Genomic DNA, 20502 nt, shown 5'->3' with positions numbered 1-20502 from the left:
ATTGTCCCAAACACTCGATAACAGACCTGGAGGAAAATAAACAAGTGCTAAATAATGGATTTGTGAACTGCTCAGTCTCAATCACAAAATTATTAAGTTTCAAGTTTCAAGTTTATTATTACATTTGATTAATCGCTTAATCCGAATTCTAAGCGATGTACAGATTAATAAAAATTACAGAGTAAAGGAAGACAGACTTAAAATGACAAATGAAACAACTAAAACATAGGAATAAATTAAATTACACATACAAGTAGAAACATTAGGAAACTTGGGAATGAATTACAATTTAATTATAAAGTAGTACAATTAGGGTTAAAAACAATAGGGAAGGGAATAACAGAAATCAAAATGGTCTAGGTTAAAATCAGAGCCGTAAGCAATTCAATTAATCGTTGAATGCATCTTTAAAAAGAAGACTCTTTAATTTGCCACTTGATTTAAAAGGTTGACAAAACCTGAGTCTTTATAGAACAATAACAAGAACTGAAAAAAGCAAGTTCTATATCCTGAATGTTTAACAATCTGTACAGCGCAGCAACAGGAAAAAAAAACCCTTACTAAAGCATACAATACAGTAAAATTTAATAAGTGATAGGAAGACTTCAGTGCGGGATTGAATAGTCAAATAAACGAATTAACGTTCAATATTACAATCCATGTGTCGATGAAGTCAATACACCTCACCCTCACAGAGTCTTCCTTGTGAGATACAAATTAGTGCCAAAATAATAAAGTGCAACAACACTAAAAATGTGCAAATATTCACAATGCTGCACTAGCACAGTTTGTAAAACAAAACAAAATAACTGCACAGTCCTAAAAACTAAAGTGAGACATCTCACACCAAAAAGTGTAACTCCCTTTTTCTTACCGCATACAGTGAGCTGAATATGTCCCCCAAATAGCCAGCAAAGAGAATCGGTCACTGTTCGGAAAAAGTGTAAGAATTCACTTTTTTCTTCATCCTTAATGAAAATATATATATTTGTTTCAGTCTCAAAACTTTAAGTCAAGTTTAACATAACACGTATTTGTAAATAAAAAAAAAACTAAAACAGAACTAGCTTTGAGAAGGTAATATCTTGCTCTCTCAATTCAGACCTTCGAGCAGGGCTACCTACACTTGTCCTAGTGACTACATAGTCAGTCAGATTTTCAGGATATTCTTAAGGACTACACATGAGATCAATGTATGCAAATCTGAGAGCCGAAATATGCAAGTTTATAATAATAATAATAACTTCATTCTTCTATATCGCCATAATCTTGTGACTTCTAGGCGGTTCACATTGATGAGAGCTGGACAATCAGCGAGTTACAATATGCAGATAGTCAGTGAAATTACAGTATGAAGAATCTTAAAATGCAGCGTATTACAATATATAGTTTACTAAGAATTACAGCCTTATACGCAGGAGTGGATATATTAGAAGTAATAGAATTGAATTTCGTGTTTGGTGCAGTTACTCTTTAGATGATAAATCTGTCAAATAAGGCAGTTTTTATGACTTTTCTGAAAGTGTCATAGGTCAGTCTAGCTCCATTAATGTAGTTGTCTAGCCAAGTTTGCTGTTTGTTTGCTTGGTACATAAAAGTCCTATCCAGAAAGGTTTTTATCTCATGCATAATCATTATAAGTAACCTGACATTTTTGAATGACCACAGTCAATGTTTAGCTGTAAGGGGACACCACAGGGAAATCAGGAGATATGTGGGAAGCCCTGCTCGAGTCAAAGATGTTGATATGGATGCTATTTTTCCCAGTTCCCAGTTTCAGGTATGTAGCTCTCACTACCATTCCTGAGGTTTCACTACCTGTTTAATATCATCTCAAGGTTTCCAGTACGTGCTGTGCATGCAGGTTTAATAATCTAACATGTCTAAATTTAGACATGCCCAAAATATGACTTCTCCTGTAGTAAACTATAATGGGACCATCGATCACGTGGTTAAGGCAACAGTCCCTGACTTTAGGAAAACCAATCATTAAAATGGGAAAAGTACTGTTTAGATACACCTGATGTCCAAAAGCTAGTGAGACGAATTTCAGAATTCTTCCAGAGTTGCAAGAAAGCCAGTACCAAGTTTTACGCAGAGTTTATTGCTCACAAAAACAGGCCATACATATGTCTGAAATATAATAGAGAGGATAAAGTAATATTACTTATCTGTAGCAGGTATTCTTCGAGGACAGCAGGCCAATTCTTCTCACATGTGGGTGACATCCATGGATCCCAGTGCAGAAACACTGCCCAGCATACTATTTCTTTAAGAGCTTGAGGCAGTGCTCCCATCGCGCATGCCTTCCTGCCCAACCCGTAAGTACAGTAACACAGTTAATCACTAAATACAGCTCCTATGTGAGAATAACTGGCCTGCTATCCTCTGAAAATACTTGTTACACATAAGTAACCGCTTTCCCTGAGGATAAACATGTTGGAATCCATACCTACCAGACTCACCCCCCCTAAAAAAACTAGGACTTCCTCCACTGCCGCTATTTCTATCTTCTACTTTGGGGTACACCCTCATTCTCGCGTCACCAAAGCCATTAGGATGGCGAAGTGGTTCAGCATGGGTTCGAGTCCCTCTCCTAGTAACTTTTTTCATTTTCCTTCCTTTTGTTTGTTCGAATTTCGGTTTTATACTTTCATTTCCTGTCTTCTCAAGCTGGGAAATGAATGGCTTTGTGGCTCTCTTCATATGGCACTCCTATATGTGCCACTTTCTGTTCCCCTTTCTACTTTTTCTCTTTGAGTCCTTGTAGCGTCTCCCTCACTTATTCTCAAACTCGCCTGCCGTTCTGAGGTCATCTCCTTCTTTAGAGCATTCCTGCATTTTGCTCTTCTTTCATTGTTGCCCTTTCCTCTTTCTGAGGATGGATGCATACCTCTTATTATTCTCATTTCTTTTCCTTCCCTTGCTCCGCCTGCTCAAAATCGGACAATATATCTACTTTTTAGGCAGAGATCTACATTTGTGTTTTATCCATCCTATTTCGTAAGCTAGGGAGTCCCACATGTGAGAATATGCTGCCTGCTTGTCCTGGGATAAAGCACAGATACTTACTGTAACAGGTGTTATCCGGGGACAGCAAGCAGATACACTTCTCCCTCGGTATTTGCAGGGATTGTGTGCAGAGCCAGACCGCGAAGTGTGAAAAATCGCAAATAAGTTTTCGGCCGGCTCTGACCCACCCCAGCCTCATTCTGGACCTTCCCGCCTCGCTCCTGGCATTCCAGACCTTACCTGGTGGTCTAGCGGGCTTTTGGGGCAGGAGCGATCTTCCTACGCTCCTGCCCTATGCAGATCACTCATAGCAAATGGCTGCCGTGAGTTCCCATAGTCTCTCGAGACTATGATGGGAACTCCCTGCAGTCATTTTCTATGAGTGATCTGCACGGGGCAGGAGCGTAGGAAGATTGCTCCTGCCCCGAAAGCCTGCTAGACCACCAGGTAAAGTCTGGGATGCCAGGAGGGAGGCGGGGAAGTTCTAGAATTAGCTTTTTTAAAAAAGAATAAAAAATCGTGAATAACCGAATCCGTGGATACTGAAACCACGGATTTGGAGGGAGAAGTGTATTCTCACATCCCACCTTCCTCCCCTGGTTTGTTTCTTCACTTGGGCATAGGACTGACAACCTCGTAAGCTGGCACTGATTACATAAAGCTCAGTTTTTCCATTTTTCTTAAAATTTGCTATTATATTTGCTTAGATTTCTTGGTATTATAGATATAACTTTTATGTTTTCATACTCAGCAATGATACATTAATAAAAAGACATTATGCAAAAAATTCTAGCAGCATTTTATTAAATGAACCTTCAAAATCTACACATTATTGTGGAAAATAACAGAAATTTAACATACTTCGCTAATAGCTAAACACATGCAGTCATTACCTATGGCGTACCAGACACTCAATATGTTCACATAAACACACAGTATATACTCTCTCCTTACTATAAATTATATTAGTCTATGGTGACTGTCCTTCTGAGGTAAAACCTTTAATATAATATAGCTATATATTCAACACGTAAAGGATTGTAAGTTTTTAAAATGAATAAAGAATTGGGAAAAAAATCCTTTTTCAACTAGGTCATCAAAATCCAGATATTTTTTAAAGACTTTACAAATAATATTTTTAGATTTTCAAATTCAAAAACTTGTCTTTTCTCGTAAAGATCCAAACTTCATATATTGGAGACTGTTTCTCAACAAGAATATTATGTTTTGCCAAAAAGCTGAATCACGAGAGTCTCTGTTTAACAAAGCTGTGCTGTCTCCTCAATTTTTATAATGTTTTGAAAATTGCTCGCTGTCACCCTTTCCAGCCAAGAGATGCCCAAGCCAATCCAATTGTTGCTCAGAAGACATCATAATTTGCATATCTACTTCCCTGGTTTAGCGGGAATATTGTGTACAAATGCAAGATTCTAGGAACAACTTGTGATAACTAAGTTAATACAGTTGGAGGCAGAGATTTATAAAATGGGGAAAAACCCTGTGCATTGTGAATTAACCCCCTTCCCCTTTTACAAAATCGCAGGCCGGCACGCTGAATACTCTGCGCTGCTCCTGACATTCATAGGAACTCAATGAGCGTTGGAAGAAGCGCAGAGCATTCAGCGTGCCAGCTGGCGCTAAAAACACTTTTGCAGTTTTGTAAAAAAGGGGAGGGAGGGTAAGGTTCATAATACTGCAGCCCTTTTAGAGTCCAGTTTCAACAGGAAGGGAAGAAAACAAGTTGACAAACAGAAGTTGTATAGGAAAATAGTACCTTGATGGCACGGATGAAACGTGCTTGTAGACGTCTTCCCAAAAACAAAAGGTTATCTACAGCTGAAGGAAGTATTTTATTGTAAAATTCTTCAACATCCTCTGATGGATCCAGTCCCACACAGCAATTACTAGAGACCAAGTAAACACAATGCATACTTGTACTACAGATTATTCAAAACAACTCAGAGTGTCTTAACAGATCACCAGTATGACAGGCATAATATATGAGACCATCAATGCCATTGCTCATGAAAGATTAACATTTCTTTGAAGCCCAAGTCATATACTATCAGTTTACTGAGAAAATCCCAACAGCTACTTCATCACCATAGAAACTAGGTAGATTATCCTGTGATTCTTTTGCATCTGGCCAAGACAAAACATAATGCTTCTGAAAAGGAACCGCGGAACCTAGCATAGACTAAAATTCAAACTTCACTAAGCAAGGGAAGGCAGCCTGCATTGGAAAATGATTTCAAACGTGCTATTTTTATCAGAACTAATTAAAGATTTTTTTTCTGGCACAACTTGACTTTCTACCTTGATCTAGCCATCTTTACTGTAAATCTGGTTTTCATCCGTGTTTTTAACAGCTCCAAGGTAGTGCTGCCTGATTCAGGAAAAAATTTTTCGATTCGATTTCAGCTTATTGAACTGATTTTTTTATTTGATTTTCCTACCCAATTGGGTGGTTTTTTTTCAAACATCCTGGTGGGTTTATTTTATAACTTCTTCTCCTACCCCACCCCCTTTGCCCTCTCCTACCCACACTGGTGCTAAGGTGTAAACAAAATAAACAAACAAAAAAGACTTTTCCTCTCTCTGTTAAATGCTAGCTCACTTTCATGGTCTAATACCAGCTCTGGCAGGATACACATTTCAAATCTGACACATTGTAATCACAAAACAGAAAATAAAATTATTTTTTCTACCTTTTGTTGTCTGGTCATTATTCAAATCATGTTGGTCCCAGGCTCTGCGACGAACGTCTTCTGATAACTCGCTTGCAGCCAGGGTCTCCTGCCCATTTGTCGTTTTCTTCTTTCTTAATGCTAACCATCCATCTTTCATCTCTGTCCTCCCTTCCATTTCCCTTCCCTCCCCCAGAGGTCTGGCATCTATCCTTTTTTTTCATCTCCATCCCCACAGCTGCAGCGATGGACCCCACCATCCCCAGAGCCACCATCTCTCCTTTTCTCAAATATCCTTTCATCCAGCATCTCTCCCTCCTTCCCCACCACCCCAGGGTCCACCATCTCTCCCTTTCTCTTCCCAACTACCCTCCTATCCAGTATTTTATCCCCCCCCTCCACACCATCCCTTGTGTCCAACTTCTCTCCCTTTCTGTTCCTTCCCTTCCTCCATCCATTGTCCACCATCTCTCTCCCTCTCCTCTGTTTTTACATCCATTATTTCTTTCCCCCTCTAGTCCGGTATATGCACATCTCTCTGGACCCCCCCTTTCCCTCCTTCCCTCCATGTACTTCTACACCAGGGCCCCCCCCCCAAAGACCTGCATGTTCCCCCCTTCTTTGCAGCGTCCTCCGGATTCTCCCCTGGCCTCCCGGTCTTACCTTCAGCTAATTACGGCAGCCTGCAGAGAGGATCGCGAGTGCTGTAGCGATCCTAGCAGGCTGCCATCGGCCTCTGCAGCATGTTCCCTCTGCCGTGGTCCCACCCCTCCTCTGATGTCAGGGGAAGGATCACGGCAGAGGGAACATGCTGCAGAGGATGACGGCAGCCTGCAAGGATCGCTACAGCACAGGTGATCCTCTGTGCAGGCTGCCGGAATTATCTGAAGGTAAGAGCGGAAAGCCAGGGGGGAAGCCGGAGGACGCAGCAAAGAGTGCCTAAGCACTGTAGCACTTCCCGACTGACACGAGGGGACCCCCTAAAGCAGAAGCAGTGGCAGTGGATGGCCAGCAAGAGGCAGCACTGCCGCTCCTGCTTTAGGAGACCTGGTCAAATTGGCAACCCTGATTTTTTTTAAAAACGAATCGATTCACCAAAGTGAATTGATGAATTGATTTGAATCGCGAATTGGGCAGCACTATTCCAAGGTGGATGACTTAAGAAGAGCTTAGGATAACAATCAGTCTTGTCATCAAATCTTACATCCGAGCCTCACAGAGACTGTGGGGCTTTGGAGACTGCAAGATTCATTAGGAGTGGAGGAGCAGCCTAATGGTTAGTGCAGTGGCCTGAAAATCAGGGGAACTAAATTCATCCTATGCCCTCTCATTCCAGAGCTTCTTTTCAAATGAAAGAGACTCGACTCATGCGCACCAGGCTGCCAAACAAGTAGAGAAGGCCTCATCCAAGGCAAGGCAAATGATGGGATGTATCAATAGAAGCTTCGTCAGCCGCAAACCTGAAGTCATAATGCCACTTTACAGAACCATGGTGAGACCTCATCTGGAATACTGTGTGCAATTCTGGAGGCCACATTACTGTAAAGATGTGCTTCGAGCTGAGTCGGTCCAGCGGATGGCCACTAGGATGGTCTCCGGACTCAAGGGTCTCTCATACGAAGAAAGACTGGGCAAATTGCAGCTGTACTCTCTAGAGGAGCGCAGGGAAAGGGGTGACATGATTGAGACATTTAAGTACGTCACGGGTCGTGTCGAGGTGGAAAATGACATATTCTTTCCCAAGGGACCCTCGGTCACAAGGGAGCACCCGCTCAAATTCAGAGGAGGGAAATTTAGTGGTAACACCAGGAAGTATTTATTCACAGAAAGGGTGGTGGATCACTGGAACAAACTTCCGGTGCAGGTGATCAAGGCCACCAGTGTGCTCGACTTTAAGAATAAATGGGACATTCACGTGGGATCCCTATGAGGGTCGAGTTAAGGAACTAGGTCATTAGCACTCAGACTTAATGGGGTGGGACAGTAGAGTGAGCAGACTTGATGGGCTGTAGCCCTTTTCTGCCGTCATCTTTCTATGTTTCAATTAACATCACATAGGTATTTAAACATCTCTATCATATCTCCCCTCTCCTGTCTTTCCTCCAAAGTATATAGATTGAGATCTTTAAGTGTGTCCCCATACGCCTTATCACAAAGACCACACTCCATTTTAGTAGCCTTCCTCTGGATCGACTCCATCCTTTTTATATCTTTTTGAAGGTGCGGCCTCCAGAATTGTACATAATATTCTTAAATGAGGTCTCACCAGAGTCTTATACAGGGGCATCAATCAGATACAGTCTGCTAGACAAGTAAAGAGAGTTCGCTTATTAACAGGAACTCAGAATCTGTTAGGGTCAAAAGCCACAAAAATCTGGGAGGATCCTCTGTAAGGTTTAGTCCAGTACAGGTAGCATGCTAGAGTACATTTGAAGTCCATGGTGTTAAGAGCTGCCTCTCTAAAATGAGTATGTGGTTTTGGAAAGAGAAAGGCAGAATATGGACTAGTTGAGGTGGAATTCTGAGATGACTTTGACAGGAATTTTGGATGAGTTCGAAGCACTACTCTGTCGTGGTAGAATCTTGTGTAGGGAAGATCAAACACAAGAGCCTGAAGTTCACTCACACGGCATGCAAATGTGAGGGCATTGAGGAAAACAACTCTCCAAGTGAGAAGTTTGAAAGCAAAATGTAAGCAGCTCAAAGGGAGACTTAATTAGAACAGATAATACTATATTAAGATCCCAAGCAGCAGGTGGAGGCTTCATAGGTAGTTTTGTATGGAATAGGTTTAATAAAATGGGCTTTTAAGGGATGAACAGATAGGAGGGGGGTTTGTCCAAGGGTGAGTGAAACGCACTGATAGCACTTAGATAAACTCTAACCGAAATGATTTTTAAAAGATTGTTAGAGATGTGGAGAAGGTAGTCAATTATGGATGGACGTGGACATGTGATGGGTTCTAGAAAATGTGATGCACACTAGAAAGAGAATCTCATCTATTTGAAGTGGCAACAGCAATGAGTGAAGGATTTTCTAGATGTTTCAATGACAACAGATACTGCAGCTGAGAGGCAGAGTACATTTACTTGGTCGGTAAAAGGTTCGAGGAGAGATCCGGGAAACTACAGAACGGTGAGTATGATCTTGGTACTGGGAAAGATAGTAAAGGCACTGATAAAGGACTGCATCATTGATCACCTTGATGGACATGAGCTGATGAGAACCAGCCAACATGGCTTCAGCAAGGGAAGATCTTGCTTGATGAACTTGCTGCACTTCTTCGAGGGAGTAAACAAGCAGATAGACAAGGCTGAGCCAGTCGATATTGTATATCTGGATTTTCAGAAGGTTTTTGATGAGGTCCTGCATGAACGACTACTTCGAAAAACTGCGAGCCATGGAATCGAGGGCGAAATCCTCATGTGGATTAAAAACTGGTTGGCGGATAGGAAACAGAGAGTGGGGGTAAATGGACAATACTCAGACTGGAAAAGCGTCACGAGTGGAGTGCTGCAGGGATCGGTGCTTGGGCCCGTGCTCTTCAACATATTTATAAACGACCTGGAAACTGGTACGTCGAGTGAAGTGATTAAGTTTGCAGATGATACGAAGTTATTCAGAGTGGTGAAGATACAGAAGGATTGCGAAGACCTGCAACGTGACATAAACACACTCGAGAAATGGGCCACCACATAGCAAATGAGGTTTAATGTAGATAAGTGTAAGGTGATGCATGTCAGTAACAAAAATCTTATTCACGAATACAGGATGTCTGGTCACTGGTGTGGTACTCGGAGAGACCCCCCAGGAAAGAGACCTGGGAGTATTGGTTGACAAGTTGATGAAGCCGTTAGTGCAATGCGTGGCGGCAATGAAAAGGGCGAACAGAATGCTAGGAATGATTAAGAAGGGGATCACGAGCAGATCGAAGAAGGTTATCATGCCGCTGTACCGGGCCATGGTGCGCTCCCACCTGGAATACTGCGTTCAGTACTGGTCGCCGTACATGAAGAAGGACACAGTACTACTCTAAAGGGTCCAGAGAAGAGCGACTAAAATGGTTAAAGGGCTGGAGGAGCTGCCGTAAAGTGAGAGATTAAAGAAACTGGGCTTCTTCTCCCTTGAAAAGCAGAGACTGAGAGGGGACATGATCAAAACATTCAAGATAATGAAGGGAATAGACTTAGTTGATAGAGACAGGTTGTTCACCTTCTCTAAGGTAGAGAGAATAGAAACATAGAAACATAGAGTAACATAGAGTATGACAGCAGAAAAGGGCCATCGACTCAACAAGTCTGCCCACTCAAATAACCCTCCCCCCTAAACACTCCCTCAAAGTGATCCCACGTGTTTGTCCCATTTTTTCTTAAAATTGAGCACGTTGTTGGCCTCAACTACCTAAAGTAGTAGATCATTCCAACGATCAACCACCCTTTCGGTGAAGAAATACTTCCTGAAGTCACCATGAAATCTCACACCCTTGATTTTTAATGGATGCCCTCTTGTAGTCGTAGGTCCTGTGAGGAAAAAATGTCTTCTTCTACCTCAATAAGATCTGTAACATATTTGAATGTCTCTATCATGTCACCCCTCTCTCTGCGTTCCTCGAGAGTGTATAGCTGCAACTTACCTAGGCGTTCTTCATATGGGAGATCCTTGAGTCATGAGACCAACCTAGTGACCATTCGCTGAACTGATTCCATTCTCAGCACATCTTTTCGATAGTGTGGCCTCCAAAACTGAACACAGTATTCCAGATGGGGTCTCACCATGGACCTGTACAACGACATTATAACTTCAGGCTTTCGGCTGACAAAACTTCTTTGGATGCAACCCAGCATTTGTCTAGCCTTGGATGAAGCTTTCTCCACTTGATTGGCAGTCTTCATATCTTCACTAATGATTACTCCAGGTCCTGTTCTGCAACAGTTCTTGCTAAGGTCTCACCATTTAGGGTGTAAGTTCTGCATGGGTTTCCACTACTAAGGTGCATAACCTTGCACTTTTTGGCATTAAAACTCAGTTGCCAAACATTAGACCATTTTTCCAGTAAAAGTAGGTCCTGCGTCATAGTGTCAGGCACAGTTACTCTGCCCACTACGTTGCACAGTTTAGCGTCATCGACAAATAACGCAATTTTGCCTCGAAGTCCCTGAGGCAGGACCCGTACAAAGATATTAAATAGGATTGGACCCAAGACCGAGCCCTGCGGCACTCCACTGATCACTTCCGACGTTTCGGAGGGAGTACCATTTACCACAATCCTTTGAAGTCTGCCACTGAGCCAGTCTTTTACCCATGCAGTCAATGTTTCTCCTAATCCCAACGAACTCATCTTGTTCATTAACCTACGGTGTGGGATACTATCAAAAGCCTTACTGAAGTCCAAATACACGACATCCAGGGACTCTCCCTTATCTAGCTTTCTCGTTACTCAGTCAAAGAAGCTAATTAGATTGGATTGGCAGGACCTTCCCTTTGTAAAACCGTGCTGGTGGGGATCCCTCAGCCCCCCGTCATTTAGAATCGTATCTAATTTGTGTTTAATCAATGTTTCCATAAGTTTTCACACTATTGATGCGAGACTGACCGGTCTGTAGTTTGCAGTCTATGACCTGCAACCTTTTTTGAGGAGCGGAATGACATCAGCTGTTTTCCAGTCCAATGGGACTTTTCCCATGCTTAGGGAAAGATTGAAGAGCGCAGCTAACGGCTCCGCCAGGACATCTTTCAATTCTCTAAGCACTCTGGGCTATAGTTTATCCGGTCCCATGGCTTTGTTCACCTTGAGCCTTGATAGTTCTTGGTAGACGCTGCTGGCGGTAAATTCAAAGTTCCGGAATGGGTCTTCTGAGCTTTCCCTTGTCTGCAGCTGTGGACCGGAACCTAGTGCCTCACAGGTAAAGACCGAGCAGAAGTATTCATTCAGTAGTTCTACATAGTTACCGTCGGGTTTCCTTAGGCACACTATTCCGTCTGTATTCTTTTTTCTGTCGCTAACATACCTGAAGAAGGATTTATCCCCTTTTTTAACATTCTTAGCCAAATTTTCTTCCATCCGGAGTTTGGCATATCTGACTGCTGCTTTAACAGTTGTTGGGCACTCTCTAAAGTTAAAAGGGGATAAAAATCTTACAAACATAAGGAAGTTCTTCACACAGAGAGTGGTGGAAAACTGGAACACTCTTCCGGAGGCTGTTATAGGAGAAAACACCCTCCAGGGATTCAAGATAAAGTTAGACAGTTCCTGCTGAACCAGAAAGTACACAGGTAAAGCTAGGCTCAGTTAGTGCACTGGTCTTTAAACCAAGGGCTGCCGTGTGTGCGGACTGCTGGGCATGATGGACCACTGGTCTGACCCAGCAGCGGCGATTCTTATGTTCTTATGAACCATGCTGTTAGTGCTAACAAGTGGGGGTTGGGGTGAAGGAGGGATCTCACCTTCTGCATCAGTAGTGTTGGGAATGGTTGTAGCTTCCAGGGTTTTGTGGCCAAAAACTCTAGGAGGAGCAGAAACCAAACATGGCATGGCCAAAGCAGTGCTAAGAGAATCATGGTGCCTCGATCTTGGTGAAATTTGAGTAGAGTTTTCCCAATGAGAAGTATTGGAGGAAATGCATAGAGGAATCTGTCCTCCTCAGTGAATGAATAAGGCAACCGATGCATTGCAATTGGAAGTTTAGAGTCTAGAACAGAATTATGGATGATTATTGTTGGGGGGGGGAAGGAAAGAGATCTATGTCTGGTGTCCCCCATTAGGAGAAAATCTGATGTAAGACAAATGTGTTGAGAGACCATTCATGAGGCAGAAGGAGTTTGCTCAATTTGTCTGCCAAGACATTCTGTTTCCCCACTAAGTAAACTGCTCTACTGTGAGTAGTTGCCCAAGATCAATCTCTACTGCTTCCATGCAACGGGGGTGAGATCTGGTGCTTTCTTGTTTGTTCAGGTATAGCCTGTACAAGATAATGGCTACCTATAGGAGGATCAATCGTTCCACAAACTTGTAAAACAAAAAATGTATCAAGTGTTCTACTGAACTCTCAGATGCCTGATTTCTATCTAGAAGTGCAGGAGAAGGTATCATTCATTGAGTTCAGTGTGACTTTAAACTATAACTAATATAATCAATTGTGTTTGAAGAAAAAATTGTGTTCAAGGCAAAAACATTAAGTAAATAAATAAATGCCATTTTGTCTCTTCAACAGAGCTAAGCTGCACAATTTTGACCCCGGACGAAGCCACGAATGGTGAAACGGGTCCCTGTAGGGTTTATGACATCGGCACTTGAAAAAACTACAAGATAAGTGCGATGTTTTGAACTTCTTGGCATTTATTTATTTACTTAATGTTTTTGCCTTGTACACGATTTTTTGTTCAAACACAATTGATTATATTAGTTATAATTTAAAGTCACACTGAACTCAATGAATGATACCTTCTCCTGCACTTCTGGATAGAAATCTTTGATGATTCACCAGAGCAGGCATCTGAGAGTTCAGTAGAACACTTGATACATCTTTTGTTTTACAAGTTTGTGGAACGATTGATCTTTGGATGTAGTAAACTTGTTTCCATTGATATTTGTTTAGTACTATTACTACCTATAAGAGGAGACGGTCCTGGAAATTTTTGAGAGCATCACCGATTGCAGTGTCTCTCATACCTTTTTAGCTCCGGTACACTAAACAGAGCAAATGTTTGTCATGGCACATTATAATTGAAATTATAAAATTGCAAAAATCAACAAAAAATTAAATTTGATAGTTATTTATATAAAGTTCTTTAAGCTATGTACGGGTAATTGTAACAATGGTGAAACTAAAGTAGTTAGAATAGAATTGTTAATCAATGCGATGGATGTGCTAGTGCCCAGATATACGGTACTAAATATTTTTCACCTGAGGTCAATAACTTGCACATATTGTATGCAGAATAGCAAAAAAAGAAATGATATTCTTACCTTAGTATTTCTGCTAGCTTTGCTGCTGTTGCCCATCCACCATTAACTCGGGAATAGTCTTGCTTCAAAACCAACACGCAATACTGGATTAAATCATAATTGTACAAGTCTTCTTTTAGCTTTTTGGATTCCTTGCTTAATGAAGGTGTAGTCTTTAATATTTCTGGAGGGAGGGGGAAGAAACAAGTAAATAGTGCAAGCAAATTTTAAAAAAGAAAGCAACAAAATGCAAACTGAGAAAATAGCTGTGCATTAGTTTTATTCTGCTGGCTTCACAAACCTTTTAACTTCAGCAACAAAACAGGAACATTCTGATTAGACACCTCTGTGACCTCAGAAGCCAGGGATAATATTCTCGCATCCACATTCTCTGTTTTATTTTGGCTCATGTTAATCTAAATAATAAATTTTATTAAAAAAAAGACCATATTAACCTACAATTTCAAAAAATGTACATGTCATCAAATCTAATAACTTCTCAAAAAGACAGAAAAAGCCACACCGAACCACTCGGTTAAAAATAAAAAGGTTGCTGATTTGCCTGGTTTACTGTAGCACTTATGAATTTGTGGTTAATGTTAACATACAACGTGAAATACATAGGGGCTCATTTCAAAGAACTTAGACACACAAAGTTGATCTTGGAGACTATTCTACAGTGAACAGTGAAGGAAGAAAATACATATGAAGGTAGATTGTTAAGAACCTACATATCAGATTTATTTTTCTTTATATACAACCTGAAAACCCAAAAGCTATTGAAGTGGTGTATATTCAGGTACAGTAACTATTTTCTGTTCCTGGAGGGCTCACAATCTGACGATAAAGCAATGTTTTTCTGTTCTTTGGAAATTACGCACCATTAAGAAATACTTTGATCTAGCGACGTTTAGGCTATTGGTTCAGTTTTCAGTCTTGTCCATCCTGGACTAGTGTAATATAATTTATTTGGGATCTCATAAAAAAATCCTTAACATATTAAGGGCTCCTTTTACAAAGGTACGCTAGTGTTTTTAGTGCACGCTCCGGATTAGTGCGCGCTACCTGAAAAACTACCGCCTGCTCAAGAGGAGATGGTAGCGGCTAGCGCGCATGGCATTTTAGCGCATGCTAAAACCGCTAGCACGCCTTTGTAAAAAGAGCTCTAAGAATAATACAAAACTCAGCAGTTCGCTTGATCTTTGGTCTAAAAAGATGTTAGCTCTTATTATAGATAACTTCACTGGTTGCCGTTCAAGGCAAGAGTTCTGTTTAAATTTAGTTGTATCTGTTTTAATGTATTATTTGGTTTAGCCCCAGCTTATCTTGTATCTCATTTTGAATTTCATAGACTGAACATGAAAACACGCAAATTTTACTGGTTTGCGTTTCCATCAACCAAATCTTGTTGTTATGTAAGATTTTTTAAATCAAATTTTTGCATTCCAGACTAGTAAAATGAACACCCGGTGGAGTACTCTAATTCCTCAAACTCAATCTTATCATTCTTTTAGAAAATTATTGAAAACCTTTTTGTTTGATAAATTCATATCTTTGATCATTTAGTACTGTATTTATGATATGTATATGCTATGTATTTATATGATTCGCTGAGTGTTCAGCTTTTCTTGATGTGAACTCATTGCAATCCTAAGGATCCCTCACTATCATTTCTCCCTTACTAGGGAGTGGAGCCAGCTTAGTGACTTGCGCCACTAGTGAATCCACCTTAGGCAGAGTAAAAAGCTGCTGAAATTCAGGAGCCAATGTGTACAACTTTGTCATAACCTTGGTAATCCTCAGAGGGTCCTCTGACGCTTCCCACTGCTCCGTCAGCATCACAGCTAACTCAAGATGGGATGAACCTGGAACGATGATGGGACTTACAGCTGCTCATAAGAGAAAATTGAACATTAGAAGACTGCAGGAAATCCAAATTTAATTCCTGCAAGAATACTGGAATGACATCCACCAGGTCTGTTAGCTTGAAAAGCCTGAACACCGTTGGGTATACTCCCTGATCCAGGGCTACTACAGACTCTTGGCTACTATAGCCCACCTGAGACCAGGAATCCTTTAACCCCTGGACTTCCCAGTCTTTTTCTGACTGGAACTCTGGCTCCTGCGGTAAAGCTTTCTGCTGAGGAACTGCGCACTGCAAAGGTATAATCCTCTGTAGAATCACCAGCGAAGCTTCAGACAGTGTGGAGGATGTGTTAAATTTGGAGCATCAACTCACAAAACCAGATAAAACCCTGCACTGGATCTCTGGAGGACCTCTTTAGGGGACCTTTTCGTGTCCTCATGGGCTCAGAGGTGTTCGCAAACTGTGTTTCGAAGACAACGCCAAGTCATAATTCAAGAGCTCCAGACGGGATCTTTTGACCCAACTAATGAGCATCTTGCGACTTCAAGGTCCTGGAGGGACTAGAGGAGGATAAGCCCAGCGCTCTCACCCCATCTCACGTGCCTCATGGCATATGATAAATGGACTCTCCTGAGCCAACCATCCAGCACAAAACTGGTAGAAAGGTCTGGGGAGTCCTTAAAACTTGATTATAGGAAAAATTGAGGTGTTTTGAGGCAGAGAAAGGCTTTTAAAATAAAATTGGGAAATCCAAGATGGCCACTGTGGCAGCATTTGGGCACCATAAAACAGTATGGGTGAGTAAAATGCAAAAGTTGGAAATTCAGAAAATATTATTTTAGATGTGGGGGACCTTATAGGGAGCCCCAGATACCTTTAAATTTGCACTCTGAAGACCTCTCCGATGTCTCCCATAGACAGTAATGCACTGTACTCACAGAACCGGAAAGGTGCTGTCTACATCAGCTATCACTGCAGTTGGAACATGGAGAAGATTTCTGCCTTTCACAAGCCTGAAGTTCCTCCAGGGGCTTGTCTCTTTGGACTGCCTTTTACACAGACCTCATGGGTCTGGAACACTCAACCCTACTAGCTCCTCATATGTCTTCGGGGGGGGGGGGGATGCAGCTGGCACCCATTGCAGTCCTCTGGACCAACATGGGGCCATGCAGCCTGCACTCAAGCACTTGAAAAATTTCAGGATAAACCCTTCCCAAGCTGTCCAAAAGCTATTGGCCAGTCAGGCATATGCCCTAAATGGTTGCCCCGCTGACTACAGTCCTCTGAGCCAGAGACTGTATCTTCTCCCAGGCACAGCTATCCCAGTATCTCTGGAAACCTCTGTGGCACCAGGAAGCCTCAATATCAGATTTTAAAAAAAAAACAAAACCTGAAAATAATAAAACAGATGTAGAGCAGAAAATAAAGAAGACTCAGTGAAACAAGGAGGTGGAGTTGAAAAATGTAGATGATGCCTTCTGCAATCCTTCTGAGTAAACGAAAAGTACCCATTAATCAGGACAACTGTCCCTTCTGCACTGGAAACATTGGCTATGTACTGCAGCAGCACCCCCTTTACAAATATCAACATCTACAATATCAAGAAGAGCAACTCAGCAACATACACGTCTATATTATGGCACACAAATTTCAGTTGGGATTTCAGAACATATATGAATATGTGCCGACACACAGAAGTGAATGTTTGCCATTTTAGAAACCTAGGTTTCCCCAAGTAGAGTCTTATTATCGTTCACTTTGGGGTAGTGGGGGAGAGGACAATGACAGACAGAAAGACAGGGAGATTAAAGGGGGTGACCTTACCTAATTCTTCCCAAACAGCACTGCACAAAATGAGCATCTTTAAATAAACCTAGGCTCCCAGAAAGCAGCCATAAATCCCAATGTTGATCTTGGAGAACAAACACTCAGTCCCCTTCTGAAATAGGGAATGCATGGCTATGTTTTAGCTTCACTCTAGTCCTGCCCCTTACCATATGCACATATTCGCAATTTGGACATGTACGAGTACATCCCAGCTTTCTAAAGTCAGAATTTAGACATGGATGTGTTACACATAGATGCTGGTTTATACACATCCAGATTGCTAATAGGGCTTCTATAATAACCACCATAACCTGAAACACACTATTAAAGAAGCATAACATATGCTTACAACAGAAAATAAGAGACCAAAGATTAATCTCCATTCTTACTGGCTCTTGATTCAGATAGCCTGTGGGGAAAACTCTAAATTCTTTATCTATTGATTTTTTTTTTTTATATATACTTAGCCCATGCTACAAAACAAAATGCTCAGGACAGGTTACATATATAAATAGGTCCTGCGGTGATGTTACTTGCTAAAGTTTTGAGCATAAGCGCTCTGTATACTCTGTCTCAAACTCCTTTCCCAGGTTATGTCTAATCTGTTTATTAGCTCAAGCAGCATATCAACAGTATAAAAATGGCTTGGGGTTAATTGTCAGCTACCCTAAAATATTCTTTCAAAATGCAAGAGCCTTCTCATATATCACACCCTAATTTGAAGAATAAACTAGGAAAAGTATACAGAAAGATTATTAAAAACAAATACTGTCTCCAAGCAAATCACTAATACAGTAAAACCTTGGTTTGCGAGCATAATTCATTCCAGAAGCATGCTTGTAATCCAAAGCACTCGTATATCAAAGCGAATTTCCTCATAGGAAATAATGGAAACTCAGATGATTCGTTCCACAACCCCAAAACTTTAATACAAAATACTATACGTACTTGTATTGCAAGACCTCACTCATTTAGAAGTCACTATACTCCTGCAGCGTCAGAGAGAGAAGAACCATCGGCTCAGTAGTAATGATGTGACGCGTGTATACTAGTGCTGCCCGATTCACGATTCGAATCGATTCACTTCGGGTGAATCGATTCAAAACAAAAAAAAAATCGGCTTCACAATTCGGCTGATCCTACCCCCTCACCCCCTAAAGCAGGAGCGGCAGCACTGCTCTTGCTGGCTGGCCGCTGCCGCACCTGCTTTAGAAGGCGAGGGGGGAGCCTCAACCGGTTAGTGCTGCTGTCCGGTTCACCCCCGATGTCTGGCTCCCCCCCCCGCATCTCGCTTCCCCCCACCCATCCCCCCGGCATCTCGCTTCCCCCCTGGCCTCCCCGCACCGGCGTTTACCTTAACGAAGCAGCCTGCAGTAAGATTGCAATGCCTGCGATTTTTGCACTGCTTCAGAGCTGTTTCCTCCGCCGCGGTCCCGCCCCTCCTCTGACGTCAGAGATGGGGCAAGTCCGCGGTGGTGGAAACAGCTCCGAAGCAGTGCAAAGATTGCGGGCATTGAGATCTTGCTGCAGGCTGCTTCGTTAAGGTAAACGCCGGTGCGGGGAGGCCAGGGGGTTGAGCAGTCCTTCGGGGTGGGGGGGTGGGGCAAGCAGTACCTCGTGGTGGGGCATGAAGGCCTTCAGGGGGGACAGGCCTTCAAGGGGGGGAGACAGGCCTTCGGGGGGATGCAGGCCTACAAGGGGGGATAGGCCTTCGGGGGGGATGCAGGTCTTCAAGGGGGGGAGACAGGCCTTCGGGGGGGCAGGCCTTCAAGGGGGGGGACAGGCCTTCCAGGGGGGGAGACAGGCCTTTGGGGGTGGGATGCAGGCAGGCCTTCAGGGGTGGGATGCAGGCCTTCAAAGGGGGGGACAGGCCTTCCAGGGGGGGAAGGCCTTTAAGGGGGACAGGCAGGCCTTTGAGGTGGGATGCAGGCAGGCCTTCAGGGGTGGGATGCAGGCCTTCAAGGGGGGGGCCTTCAAGGGGGGACAGGTCTTCAAGGGGAGGTGCAGCCTTCAGGGTGGGACAGACCTTCAAGGGAGGGGACAGGCAGGCAGGCCTTAGAGGGGATGCAGGCCTCCAAGGGGGGGGGACAGGCCTTCAGGGGTGGGATGCAGACCTTTAAGGGGGGGGACAGGCCTTCAGGGGAGGGGGCCCTGGTATAGAAGTACACGGAAGGAGGGAAGGGGGGTTTCAAAGAGACGCGCATATGACGGACTTTTGGGGGGGGAAGAAATAATGGTTCTGAAAATAGAGGAGAGGGAGAGAGATGATAGACCATGGGATTTGGGGATGAAAGTTACAGAAAGGGAGAGATGATGGACCCTGGGGTGGTGGGGAAGGGGGGGGATAGATGCTGGATGAAAGGGTAGTTAAGAAAAGATGGATCTGTGGAGTGAGACGAAAAAAAGGAAAGATGCCAGACCTCCTGGGGAGGGAAGGGAAACGGAAGGGGAGGACAGGGATGGCAGATGGATGGTTAGCACAGAGAAAGAAGAAAGCAGGAGACTCTGGCAAGCAAGTTATCAGAAGACAACAAGAGCCTGGGACCAACAAGATTTGAATAATGATCAGGCAACAAAAGGTAGAAAAACTAATTTTATTTTCTGTTTTGTGATTACAATATGTCAGATTTGAAACGTGTATCCTGCCAGAGCTGGTGTTAGCTGGTGAGCTAGGATTTAAGAGAGAGAGGAAAAATCTTTTTTGTTTGTTTATTTTGTTTACACCACAGCGCCTGTGTGGTTAGGAGCAGGCAAAGGGGGTGAAGAGGCTATAAAAAAAACCCACTAAGATGTTTGAAAAAAAACAAACAAACACCCAATTGGGCAGGAAAATCGAATTGAATCGAAAAACCAATTCAATAGGCTGAATCGAATCGAAATTTTTTTCCTGAATCGGGCAGCACTAGTGTATACTGTTATGTACTCGGATTGCAAGACTTTGCTTGTTAAGAACAGTCACTTACACTCTTGAAGTCAGAGAGAGAAGAACCATCGGCTCAGTTCTGATATGTGTATTGCAAGACATTGCTTGTATATTAAGTCAAAATGTAATAAAATGTTTTGCTTGTCTTGCAAAACACTTGCAATCCAAGGTTTTACTGTATAAGATTCAAGGATTTGGTCTTCTGCTAGCACAAACTGTGGTAGCATAGTAAATGACGGCA

General features: G+C 42.6%; 1 protein-coding gene across 9 annotated transcripts in view; it reads right to left on the bottom strand.

The window, feature by feature from the left end:
• The window catches only part of IQCB1 (IQ motif containing B1), a 105737-nt gene that overhangs the window by 81169 nt on the left and 4066 nt on the right, over positions 1–20502 (bottom strand). For all 9 annotated transcript variants that reach the window (XM_033944839.1, XM_033944840.1, XM_033944836.1 and 6 more), the window contains 4 exons: positions 13946–14060; positions 13666–13828; positions 4787–4916; positions 875–968 (listed from right to left, as the gene is read on the bottom strand). In XM_033944839.1, coding sequence (XP_033800730.1) covers positions 875–968; positions 4787–4916; positions 13666–13828; positions 13946–14060 — 502 coding nt within the window. The remainder of the gene's footprint in view (positions 1–874; positions 969–4786; positions 4917–13665; positions 13829–13945; positions 14061–20502) is intronic.

Source organism: Geotrypetes seraphini, chromosome 5 (genome assembly GCF_902459505.1).
Source record: "Geotrypetes seraphini chromosome 5, aGeoSer1.1, whole genome shotgun sequence".
Taxonomy (NCBI): Eukaryota; Metazoa; Chordata; class Amphibia; order Gymnophiona; family Dermophiidae; genus Geotrypetes; species Geotrypetes seraphini.
Note: the sequence above shows the minus strand (reverse complement) of the source record. Positions and strands in the feature narration are given on the sequence as shown.